Genomic DNA, 13,862 nt, shown 5'->3' with positions numbered 1-13,862 from the left:
AATGCTTAACATGTGTTGGGCAGCTTTTAAAAATACTTTATTCTTCTTTCTCTCAAGTCAATTATTTTTCTGTTTTCTTCGGCCTATCCTTGTGAATTGATCTTGCTACCTCACCTGTTCTACATCTAACTCAACCGCTCTCATCTATTTTTTCAATCTGACCAAACCATCTATACTGTCAAGATTTTATCTTCCTCTGAGGTCATCAGATCTATGCAGCTCTTTAAAACTCACATTGCACATCCATTGATCATTCTTATATCTTTTCTCTTCATGCAACACATATCCTCAACCCTCATTGGTCAGGTTTTACTTCTATACCTTATCACACTGCAGACAGATACAAAAACAGTGCTTGTTAATTAAGGTAATATAATTTTAATATTTCTTAAAATCATTCTTCCACGTTAGCTATTGACATTTATACAGTATATCAATATTTAAAACTGCTCATGAAAAGAAAATAACACAAAAAGCTTGTGTACTTAACTGATAGGTTAAAAAAAAGTATACACCAAAAATTATGCAAATTTATCTAGTTATTTGTAAAAATAAAAAAGATGTTATTGTCATCGGACATTTTATGCATTCATTAAAGAACGTAACTGAAACTTTAAATCAACAACCCCCACTCCACGTAAAAAATGGACTCCAAAATTTTAAAGGCAATGATCTTTTTTTTTTCTCCCAGAAATGCTGGATGAATTTGCATTTATTGTAGTGTACAACCTTTTTTTTTTTAACCTAACAGGTAAGTACATCATAAAGGTTTTGTGCAAGTATATGTTTTTAATAGGGGAGGGGGGTAAGAGCTAGATAAGCACCCAACATTTAGATATTTAATAATAAAAAAATGATAAAAAAATCAGAATTTTAAAAAACTAACTAAATAAGATTATAACATAGAAAAGCTGATCCAAATAGGTAACATTATTTGCATAAAATGCAAATCAAATTTGTTTGATTCAAAAATTTAAAAAATAAAATGTTATATAATTTTTTTCTCAGTCTTTTGTTGCGAAAATAACTTATTAATAGAAGATTTAATGTTTTTCTTTCTTTAACTCTTCATTTTGCTAGGAGATATTAAACTGAGGGGTCAGCCCTTCGTGAGAAGAGAAAAGGTATATGTCAAGTGTTGCTGATTACATGGTTGGCAGGAATGTTTTAAAACAATGCAACAAAATTTCTGTATTCAAAATTTGCACCAACCACACAAACATACATTGATTTCAGATTTTACAACAACCATCAACAACAGATGTATACCATTTCTCTCTCCACAAGGGGCCGACCCTTTGGTTTAATATCATCAGCAAAATTAAGAGAAAAAAAATGCCACGTTTTCTTGGCATAAGAAAACTTTGAATAAGTTGTTTTAACAAAAGATTCTGAAAATAAATGATTTTAATCATTAAAAAATGAAATGATTTTAATCAAAAAAAATTATTTTAATCATTAAAACAAATTTTAAAAAATGATTTCAATCATTAAAAAAAAAAAAAAAAAATGATTTCAATCATTAAAAAATTATTTTTATCATTAAAACATAAATATATAAAATTCAGTTTTCTAAATTTTCAAATTAAACTTAGGAAATAATATTTTCAAAGATGTGATCAAATTTCTTAAATCAAATTTGTGTTTTGAAATCGTGGAAGATGAGAATTGATGATCTCTATTATTTATATCTCATCTTTCTTGTTACATTTATGTTTTGGCCACTGTAACCTCCAAAATTATTAACGAACCTGTAATCATTATATTGAACTTAGGAACATGAACAAAATATAAACTGAACTCTTTATTTAATGTACATTGTTTTCATTCTGTCAGCCATAACCAGACAGAAGTGTTAATTTTACGTTATTCTTCAACGTCATCACCTGTAGTAAGAAGTGAACCATAAACTGCCAGAAGACTATTACAGAACTGATTGTAAACCAATGCATTTAACTATTATATCATGGGTTCATGTGAAAAATTATAATATGAACTTTAATAACTTTAAACTTAATGTTTTATAGAGATGTAATATTACAACTTTTTACGATTGTTTTACTGTTACTCATATTGCAATTTTCATACTGTTTTCTAATTCACTATATAATAAAAAAATTAATTCTATCCAGTAACGTCTGAAAGAATAAACAATTTACTTCTGTGGATTAAAGATGTTCAGTTTATATTTTCTTTTGTTTTTATGGACATCACTCCAGACAAGGCATAAAGCCACTTGATGTAAGTAGCTAACAAGACTGAAAGATGATTATCGCAAAGACAGGATATGCCTACTGAAAAAATTTAAAAAAAAAAACAAAAAACAAGGCCAAAGTAGAAGGAAAACAGTCAAATAGAAGAGAGTTTCAAAAGTTTACAGTTTTTGGAAGAAAGCTACAGAGACAGGAAGTTGAATTACAATGAGGTACCAAAATAGAATTGATGGAGACCATTAGACCAAGGAGTCAAATGAGCTGAAATAAAGGAAGCAAGGAATAGATCAGAAAATTACAGGGAACACATGTATAATCGTATTTAAAGAAAAGACCGAATCTAGCAACATCGCATCCATGAAGGAGGTTGTAGAAGAACGCATAGGGCAAATCAAATTACGGATACGTTTCTGAACCTCATCAAGAACCCTAAAACGGGACAGATTCACCAGTCCAAATATGACAACAGTACTCCATAAATGCTTTGATATTAGCTTTGTAGACATAGAAAATAGCCGTAAGTATTTAGAGCGATAGAGAGAACTGATTTTATGAGAAGCGAAAAGAGCAAAAACAGATCTAATATATTGACTCCAAGAAAGAAAAACCAAGAACTTCCAGAGTCAATTTTTCATCAAGAGCAGAGCCATCTATGAGAATCTCAGGAAGAAAAGGGGCACATCTAAAATTTAAAGATACTTTTGCCCAAGTTTAACATACTGATTGCAAGTTCAACTAAAAACTGCACATGAAGAAATACAGAGGTTACATCATCCAAAACATTGTGAACATAATATAAGAATATAAGAACATAAGAATATAAGAACATAAGAATATAAGAACATAAGAATATAAAAACATAATATAAGAACATAACAGAATATAAGAACATAATATAAGAACATAACAGAATATAAGAACATAATATAAGAACAGAATATAAGAACAGAATATAAGAACATAATATAAGAACATAATATAAGAACAGAATATAAGAACAGAATATAAGAACAGAATATAAGAACAGAATATAAGAACATAAAAATATAAAAACATAATATAAGAATATAAGAACATAAGAATATAAGAATAGTAAATTTGATTTAAATAACAGCACTTTTATAACATTTACGAATTAGACCTGTGTATGTGAATCCAAGTGCAGAAACTACAGAATTTATTTTCTTTCATATCCATTATGAAAATTTTACTTTCATTACATCTAAAATTGCTTAATGTACATGTATAGATCTTTACAAAACAAAGATATCAAATTTATTATGGCAGTACAATTAATGTAACAAATATTTTACCTCTTTTGTGGTGTTCTGCCAGTCGTATTCAGATTCAAAATAACCCAAGTAGATAATGTCTCCGACTGGTTTATGATCTGTGAAAAGCAAGAAACAAAGTTATTTAAAATAAAGTTAACAGTGTGTGTATATATATATATATATATATATATATATATATATATATATATATAATTTTACGTGCATAAAAGTATATCTATGGGCATGCGCGTTTCTGGCTTTTAGCCTCCGTCAGCACAGGTTAAGATCGAACACATAACATCAGTATCTGCATTCTGATACTTTATCGATGTACCACAGTCAACTGCCACTTTAACGCATCGTTTTTTATCACTTATGAAGTTAAGATTTGTTGTTGGCAACAAATCTTAACATATATATATATATATATATATATATATATATATATATATGTTTCGTGATTCTTTGGGGTACAGAATTTAAATATCGCAATTATGAAGGGGAGACTTTTATAATTCATGATTAAAAGTAAAATGTGTTTTAAAATAAAGAAAAAAAGGAAAAGAAGAGAAAAGAAAAATAAAGGGGGGAAGGAGTCAGCTGACTGGTTTCGCCCTTGCTTTCTCAAAACTGTATCGAGGGATTTAAAAAGAGTAAATCAAAAATATGTACATTTAAAATAAGATTACGTTGTGTTCCGTTATGGGTGGAAAACAAAAAAGGGAAAGTGATTAAAATAAAGCAATGTAATGATATTTTTTGGTGATCCTAGAGAATAATCACATACAAACCTAAGAGACATTCCCTCTGTTTACAGAGAGAAGGTCTCCTCAACCGAACAGTCTCCAAGATCTTTACATGGAATATTAAGTGAGCACAACTCAGAATTGAAAATTATTTCATGCCAAAGTTCACTACACATGACGGGTTTTGAAAATGAGTTCTTAATGATTAGAAAAGTTTTTTGTTTAAATCGCTCCAGGCAAGGTGAGAAGCTACTTCATGTTTAAAAAATCAAGAATGAGAGTTCATATAGAAACGTTGATTTAATTTGAATAAAATATGCATCAAGTGCGCTTGAAAGCCAAATCACAACGTAATATTAGGAAAATAAACAAATATTTTACTTGTTTGAAATTTATCACAAATATATTTCAGAGGTATACTCCATCTTCAGTGTGTTGTTTTGTTTCTTTTTCCTTTTCTTCTTCCTTGCCATGTTGTAAAGTTTGAGAAAGAAGTCTGTAAGGAGCCGCACGTTGTATCTAGCAGTTACAAAAAAATTATATATGCCCACTCCTACAATTTCAAAAAACAGCCAATGATAAGTGTGAGATGAATATATTTCAACCCAGAACACAGCAATTGTTTCCCCTTTGTCAGAAACATCGCTCATTTATAGTTATAAAATTTTGAAATAACACTGGATCATCCTCGACTCAATGAGTCAGGAATCGTATACACAAATGTAACACTGACCAGGTCAAATAGGTGAAAAGATTTTAAAGGTTGGCTCTTTTACCTAAAATGGAAACCTTTCATCAGAGCTGTTGCCAATGTTACTGGTAAAATGGTTAGATCGCTATCACTACAGAAGATATTAGCTTGGTGCAAAAACAATATCGTTTTCTCACATGTTATTTTTATATATGATTTCTGAATTAATTTATATATATATATATATATATATATATATATATATAGCCATGTTATATATCATTTTGAAGTGCATTTTTCGCTCTATTGAATCGTGTTATTCGTTATCCTGCTCAATCTCTTCATTCATTTTCTTTTGCAGACTTTTTTTTTTTTTTGATTTTTACATTTAACATCGTTTGCTTGCCTTACGTTAGTTTTTTTTTTTTTTTCGATGTTTTGATTAACCCCCCCTCCCCTCCCGCTTAAGTTTTAACGTTGTTTTCTTTTTTTACTTCGCTTATAACAGTGCTTACGTCGTCATCGTCATAACGTTCGATGACTTCCGTGCGCGCACCTGTCAATTTGGTTCTTACTTAAATAAATTCAAACATCTTTCAGTAACTCATTATGGCTGGCCGATTTTATTTTCAAACTTTGCCTCAGGGCTTCAGGTTCGATCCTACCAACTTCCCCCCCCCCCCCGGTTTCTTTTATATTTAACACCACACACGCCTCCAAACACCTAGGCAATGCCGGGTACCCCCGCTAGTCTAATATATAAAAGGTAAAATGTGTGTTTGTCTGTGTGTGTTTGTATGTCTGCCAAAAACTTTTGACAGATGCATCAGATTGTGATAAAATTGGTATCATTAGAAAGATCGATCTCTCGGATGACAAATATCTAAAAATTGGCCAAAAAGATTAGTTCTGTGCTGATCAATTGGGCTGTTTTTTGCAAGGAGGGGTCTATTTTTAGAGTCAACATTTTTGCAAAGTCATATGCCTATTGACCGCAACGTAAGTTTAAAAGACGTTATTTCAAAGGCCCATGACATCATAAGTCGTCATGGTCGAGACGGCTAACGCATTAGCTTTTTTCACCACCTTTTCCTCTTTTACATTACAGGTTCAAGCCTGGCTACTGTGGCTATTTTTTTTTTTTTTTTGCACTATCGCAGGTACTCACTGCTATTCTGATTGAAACAAAAGTTCATTTATCTATTTTTTTTTGTGAAGGTTGATTGCTCAATAGTCTTAGTATACCACCTCTCTCCACCCGAGCAACACCAGGTACCCCTGCTAGTCAAAAATAATTTTTTTTTTTTAAATGTCATTTGACTTGCTAAGCTACAAAATTTCTCCATTTAATTAAAAAATTCATACTAACCTTCCATGTGATATTGCCGGATATATTTTCCATAACAAAACTCATAACTCCACCAATCTTTGGTCTAAATTTTAAAATAAAAAATAAATATTGGAAATTAAAAATTTTTATCTAAAAGTAAATTTTACTACAAAAAGACATTTTCTTTTAATCAACTTTTATTTTACAAAAACAAAAAACTTGTTAGTTTTTTTCTAAAGTTTAAAACATTTTTACACAAAAAATAATATCAAAACAGAATTGTATTAAAAAATGAATTCTGCATTTCTAACACAGGCAACTGACTGTCACAAGCACTGGATAATTTGTTTTTTTCTTTTAAATCTTAAAATAAAAATAATTACTTACATGTTTTAAACCTTATTTTTGGATGCATTCTTTACCAAATATTCTTTGTTTCATTTTATTTAATGAAACAAAAGAAAATCTATTTAAAAAAAATGAATTTTCTTTCTTTAAATTTCAGTTATGTTTTGATCTTAATAATTGCTTCTAATGAATTGAAAAAATATCAATAGAGATTTTAGAATCCTTCAAGAATGTAGCTTTACTAAAACTTATTTGAATATTCTGTTAGCATATCAATTTCTATAACACATTAATAAACATTGATTTATAGATTATAAAGTTTACAAAAAGAAATTAAAATGTTTTATTACCTATAATCTTACAAAACTAACATTTTGACAGAAAAATGCCCTATTATAATTATTTACCATAGTTGGTTTTAAAATATATGCAATTATTTATCGTCACATTCCCTTGTTCTGAGGTCAATGTTTTTTTATTTTATATTTTGCAAGCTAATTCTCCATTTCATCATTATTCAATGAGTAAAATGTCTACCGACTCCATTCTTGGTCTTATCCAATCATTTGTTTCAAATTTATTCTTGGTTCGTCAATCTTTTTTTTTTTTTTCAGCAATTTAAGACTCCTATGCTTCTAAAATGCTTTATCAAAGAAGTTGAATGTTCCATATGACCATACCAGTGCAAACAGATGGATAATTGTAGCACTTTCAGCAAATCCTCAAATATAATCTGAGCAGGAGCTGCTAAAAACAGCCTATCCTACCTTGACAGAGTACAAAATAGACTTCGTGGCCTAGTGGGGGATGTCCTTTTCTTTTCCCTACAACCTCTCCCCCACAGAAGAGACGTTGCGAGCCTGTCTTTGTTTTATTGTTACTTCCATAGCAACTGCTCATCTGAGCTCCAATCCCTGCCCCACCTCGCCAATTTTTCATAAAAAACACCCATCTAGCTGAAACCACTGTAAATAATTTTCCCCATTCTTTATGTGCCTAAATCAAAACAGATTCCATGAACAAAGCTTCTTTCTTAGAACTGCACGCCTGTGGAACTCTGTTCCGTCTGCCTGTTTCCCACCTGACTACAACTTGGATGTCTTCAAGTCCAAGAAACAAATTCCTGATAAACCATCCCCTTAAGTAAGACACTTTATCAAATCTCCATTACTAACGATTACTACAATATTATCCCATTGATTACTGTACACGCAATAACCCTTATCCCCGGGTGGCTTCCGGGCCTTGATAAGTGGTGACTACCATGTAAAAAAAAAAATAATTTAGTCAAATGTGCTTGGATTTCACGTTGCAAATAATCTAATCATGGATGTGTGCATTATGCTGCAGTTCAGCAAAAGAAGTCATAATGCGAACACAACCTTCACAACACATAACACACCTGGCATCTCTTGGTGAGAATTACTATTAATGTTGAGACGATGAATCAGAAAAGGAAAAATTATTACCTATTTTCCAATGCCAAAAACGATTCCTTTAATTATTGGTCCCCCGACAAAAAGAGGGTGAACCTGTAAATTCACTCTTGTCCGTTCGTCTGTCCGCACTTATCTCAATAACTACACCTTAGAATTTTTGGAAATTTTGCACAAACAATAAACATGATATGAGTAAAAAAGTAACGGATTTTCCGAGAAAACTCCGGTTGTCCCCCTAGGGGTGCCTTTCGGGTTAAAATGGCTAAAATTGACACTTTTGTGCTTATTAAAATAAATTGATGCCTTGGATTTTTATAAAACTTTTTGAAAAGTTGCAACTAACTGATTTCTATATAATTTTATTTGTCTATACTTTGCGATAACTCTTGGGTGTGCCCCAGGGGCTCTTTTAGGGCTAATAAAAACAAGCCGCAAGTGTGTGGTCCTCCCTCTGGTGCTGCATGTGAGATGACACCACAAAAAATAGTGAAGAAATGATGAGTGTGAGAAGTGTGAAGGGGCAATGTTACCTTCACAGTTTCACCAAGTTTCAGAACAATCTAATGGATAGGGCAAAAGTTATGGGGTAAAAAGTGTTATTTTTTTACAATTTTGGGACATTTGTGGCCCCTTTTGAGCTCCTGGGAATGCCGAATCTCAGTGAAAAATGAACAAACAGTGCAGTTTCACACCTTAAGACATATTTGAATTCAGCACCATGGAAAACCACTATATAGACAAATATATCAAGTTTTTGAGTAATATGAAAATAGAACTCCAAAAAGGCACATTTTTTTAGCCCCAAAAGTCCCAGAGGGATGCGAACCAGCATTTTGCCAGGGTCACCCATACTGAATTTATATTAAGAACAATGGCCTCCACATTTTGGCCAAGTTTCAGGAAAATCTAATGGATGAATCAAACACTATGGGGCAAAAAGTGTCATTTTTGGCCCCTTTTGAGCCCCTGGGGATGCCGAATCCCAGTGTAAATGGATAACGGTGCAGTTTGAGGCCTTAACAGATGTATATTTGAGTTGACTACCGTGAAAAACCATTATATAGTCAGGCATATCAAGTTTACATATTTTAACTGCACCATTTGTTCATTTTCACCAGGATTTGACATCCCCTGGGGACTTTTGGAGTTAAATGAGGTGGAGGAGAGGACAAATACTGAACTTAGTCATTTTTTTTTTATGCCTCATTCACTGTGCACTTACGGGGGACCATGCATGCTTCACTTGTTTATATTTTGATTTTATTTTGTTTAAAACTTAATTTTCCATAGCTTCTACGTAAGATAAAATGATAAATATTTATAGATGTTACATTGTCAGGAAAATTAAAATCTATGGATCACTTCAAATGTGTGGGTTTTACGTTCGCAAACTATATACATAAGTTTTTATGGTAACCTGAAAAGAAAAATTATCTTTGCAAAATAATTAGGCATTTTGGAAGAGGGGGGGGTACTATGAAACATACAAGATTCTTTAAATTGTACTTTGTCTTAAGAACTATTAAGCTTTATCCTTAAATTTTAGAAATTTTCTAGAAAAAAAATATTGACATATTTTACAAAACCCAACAGTCAATCTAATCGTAAATTACCCAATTACCAGTAATTATAGGAGCAACCAAACTCACGAAAAAGAATTTCAAAAACTTCCATTGCAAATATACCAAGTGAACAAAGTGCAAGAGAGATACAGACAATTGCACTTAAAGGGACAATTAGAATCCTAAAAAAGATCTCTCAGTTAGAGTATACAAGATCAGTGACTGCCTGACATCCAACAGGATGCCCCATCCCCAGCTAAAACACAAATAAGAAAATTGTAATAATATATAAAACAAAAGAAGAGGGGGGATAAAGAGATTGTGGTGAAGATCTAGTTTTTTTTAAACATTTCCAATCTCTAAAAATATGACACCTTTTCTCCCATCACGTAAATTTCTTTTTATATGATAAATGTGATTAAACCAGTTTACAGTTTTGTGAAAAGAAATAACATTTCCTGACCGACTTGTTTGCATCGATTGAATAAATTTATTAATGCTTGTGTATTAAATTGATCATGTTTTTGTATTGAAAGAGAAAATATCTATTTTTTAACTAAACAATGCCCCTGTTTTCCCCTGAGCAGCACAATTAAGTAAACTTACCTTGAAAAGACATGGTCTTGTTCCCAACGGTCGTAAAAGTTCTGGGATGCCTGTCTCCATGGCAACCTTTTCCACCTCTTCATTGAGCTTGACCTGTTCATTGTGGTCTGGGAAGCTACACTGATATTGCTGGCCAAATTTAGATTTTAACTGCACCGATTGTGGGATATTCTCCTGAAGAAAACAATAAAAAACATAGTTTTAATGTCTATGAATATTTAGATGTTGAAATCGCTCCAGACAAGGCATGAAGCCACTTGATATAAGGAGCTTTAAAAAAAAAAAAAAAAAAAAAATTCAAAGTCAAAATCTGAGCAACGATAAATGTTAAACGGATAGATTCCAACACAAAATTATCATTTGATTAAATATGCTTATAAATTATATGAAAGGAAATTTTTGTCTATTTTGTGGTACCTGTAAGCTAGGGGTGGACAAATTTTTCAGTGAAAGGGCCACATTAAAAAAATTCAAATTTTTACTGGGCTGCATAGTATATTTTTCAATATAATTAATATCTAAAATAAAACAAAATAAAAGGATTTCAAAGAAAAAAAAGCAATTAATTTTCACATTACTGAACATAAAATCCTTTTGGGCATTCAATATCCAGTACTTGGAGGGCCGCATGAATTCCTCTGGTGGGCCACATGCGGCCCGCGAGCCTTAGTTTGCCAACCCCTGCTGTAAGCATTGGGCACACAAATGCAGTGGAATTATTGGTTGGTTGGGAAAGAGGGTTTTTTTTTGTTTTTTTTTACATAGGCATCACCACATTATCAAGGCCCAGAGGCCACTCAAGGATAAGGGTTAAAGAGTGTACAGTAGAAATTGGACAATATAGTAATCATTAGTAATGAAAATTTGGTAAATTTGATAACTTAAGTGGAACGGCTCATCAAGAACTTATTTACGTTAGACTTGAAGACAACCATATTGTAGTCAGCCGGAAAGCAGGAAACCGGAAGACAATTCCACAGGCGTGCAGTTCTAAGAAAGAAGCTTTGTTCATGGAATCTACGTTTAGGTTTAGGCACAGATAAAGAGTGGGGGGAATTATTGATAGTGTTTACAGCTAGACGAGTGTTTCTTGTGAAAGTTTGGCGAGGGGGGACTATAGATTGGAGCTCAGTCGAACCCTTTCCATGAAAATAACGATACATCAGAGACAAACTCGCAACATCTCTTCTGTGAGATAGAGGTTGCAAGGAAGAGAAAAGGACATCTCCTATGAGGCTACGAAGTCTATTTTGAACTCCATCAAGGTAGGCCAAGTCCTTTCTAGCAGCTCCTGCCCAGATGTGGCAACAGTATTCCATCCTTGGACGTACCTGGCTCTTATATAGATAGAGAATAGCATCAGCAGTGAGATATCTACCGGATCGATAGAAAGATCCCACTATTTTTCCAGCGGCCTTGGCAACAGATTTGATGTACGTGTTCCATTTAAGATCAGGAGTAATGGTCAAGCCAAGAAAACTTTCACAAGAAACACTCGTCTAGCTGTAAACACTATCAATAATTTCCCCCACTCTTTATCTGTGCCTAAACCTAAACGTAGATTCCATGAACAAAGCTTCTTTCTTAGAACTGCACGCCTGTGGAATTGTCTTCCGTTTTCCTGCTTTCCGGCTGACTACAATATGGTTGTGTTCAAGTCTAAAGTAAATAAGTTCTTGATGGGCCGTTCCATATAAGTTATTAAATTTACCAAATTTTCATTACTAATGATTACTATATTAACCAATTTCTACTGTACACTCTTTAACCCTTATCCTTGAGTGGCCTCTGGGCCTTGATAATGTGGTGATGCCTTTGTAAAAAAAAAAAAAAAAAAAAAAAAAAAAAAAAAGAAGCTTGTCAAAACTTGAGGCTCCTGAAGACGAGAGCCATTCATTTCAATTGATGCCAGATGTGGATCAGAATGTTGATGATGTAAAGAGAGAAGCTTGGTTTTAGATGCATTAAAAGTAACCAGCCACTCCTTACCCCATTGTACTACGTGCTCAAGATCAGAGGAGAGAGAATTGGAGAGAACTTGGTCGTTTACTGTCTTAGATGTGCTACCATAAATGGTAGTGTCGTCAGCATAAATGTCTACAAATGATGTAAGGATGTGATTTGGAAGATCATTAATGTAGATCAGGAAAAGAGTTGGGCCCAGGATGGACCCCTGAGGGACACCGGCATTAATACTGTGAGCTTCAGATTTTTGCCCCTCAACTACTACTCTTATGAACCTATCAGAAAGAAATGATTTAAAAATTGAGAAGACATTTCCAGCAATACCATAGCTAGAGATCTTATGAAGTAAACCTTTATGCCATACCCTATCAAAGGCCTTAGATATGTCAAGAGCAATTGCCCTAGAAAGGTTGCCTCCGTCGAGAGATTTGCTAATCCTATGAGATATAACTGTAAGCACATCTGCTGTAGATCTAGCAGAACGGAAACCATATTGAGTGTCACTAAGAAGGTTATTTTTGTTGAGATGATTGATTACTTCTGTATTTAACAGATTCCAGCAACTTACTTATGACGCACAGGAGACTTATTGGCCTGTACTGAGAGGGGGATGAGCGATCACCTGAATTCTTAAATACAGAGCATACTGATGAAATTTTCCAGGGAGATGGGAAACTATTCTCCTTAAGACAACGTTTAAACAGTTTTGTAAGTATGGGCGCTAGTTCAGGTTGAAGTTTTTTGAGTACTATAATTGGAATACCGTCAGGGCCAGTTGCTTTACTGGAATCAAGGTTTTTGATTAGCTTGGCAACATCACGTACAGATATACGTATATCACATAGCGTGTTTTCTGATACAGGAGGAAATATTGGGGGTTGGCGGCCTTGGTCGCAAAGGGTAGAATTAGCTGCAAAGTTCTTGACAAAGAGTTTGGCTTTGTCTGATGCTGACGAGATTACCTCAGGTCCATTGATAATAGTTGGGATGGAGCACACGCTTCTGTTCAGGATTCTGTTTGCTATTTGCCAAAACTGGTGGGAACCAAGCCGCTGCTCAGCTACTTTGGACTTAACAGATTGAGCATACAACTCTCTTGCGTTCCTTATTACTTTCTTACAATGGTTGCTGGCAGTCCTGAAAACGGCTTAAGTTTCCATACATCTATTACGTTTGAAGCAGTGGAAAAAGTGATTTCTGTGCGCAATGGCAGCAGCACATTCTGGAGAGAACCATGGCTGGCTGTTAGGTTTTTGCTGAAACTTTTTAGAGGATATGAAATGGTCAATACCTACAATTAACCATTCAGTCAGGTCTAATACTATAGAGGACACATCCTTTTTAAACATGGAATGCAGAGGTAGATCAGATATAAATGTACGGAAGCTATCCCAGTCAGCCTTAGTGTATCGATATACTGTACGATGGAGAGGTACGTCTGGGGACTTATTACATTTTATTTTTATCTTAATTGATACAACAGAGTGGTCGGAAGAGCCAAGAGGCGACAGAACAGAAACTGAACATAGTTCAGGGCAAGTTGTGAGATAAAGGTCTAGTAGGCTCGCATACTGGCCGTCATTGTCGGGCACACGGGTGGGTTCCTGAACAATCTGAGTGAGGTCATAGGCAATGGAGAAATCATGACAGAACCTCCCCTCATCATCGGTCTTGTTAGAGTGGGTCAA

General features: G+C 33.5%; 1 protein-coding gene across 3 annotated transcripts in view; it reads right to left on the bottom strand.

Annotated features, from left to right (window-relative positions):
• Window positions 1–13,862, bottom strand: part of LOC145246622 (uncharacterized) — a 95,752-nt gene that overhangs the window by 54,351 nt on the left and 27,539 nt on the right. For all 3 annotated transcript variants that reach the window (XM_080108295.1, XM_080108297.1, XM_080108296.1), the window contains 3 exons: window positions 10,210–10,383; window positions 6,294–6,357; window positions 3,527–3,603 (listed from right to left, as the gene is read on the bottom strand). In XM_080108295.1, coding sequence (XP_079964421.1) covers window positions 3,527–3,603; window positions 6,294–6,357; window positions 10,210–10,383 — 315 coding nt within the window. The remainder of the gene's footprint in view (window positions 1–3,526; window positions 3,604–6,293; window positions 6,358–10,209; window positions 10,384–13,862) is intronic.

The sequence above is a fragment of the Euprymna scolopes genome, chromosome 24, assembly GCF_053919585.1.
Source record: "Euprymna scolopes isolate OS-2025 chromosome 24, ASM5391958v1, whole genome shotgun sequence".
NCBI classification, from domain to species: domain Eukaryota; kingdom Metazoa; phylum Mollusca; class Cephalopoda; order Sepiida; family Sepiolidae; genus Euprymna; species Euprymna scolopes.
The sequence above is the reverse complement of the archived record's forward strand: the minus strand, read 5'-3'. Positions and strand labels throughout refer to the sequence as shown.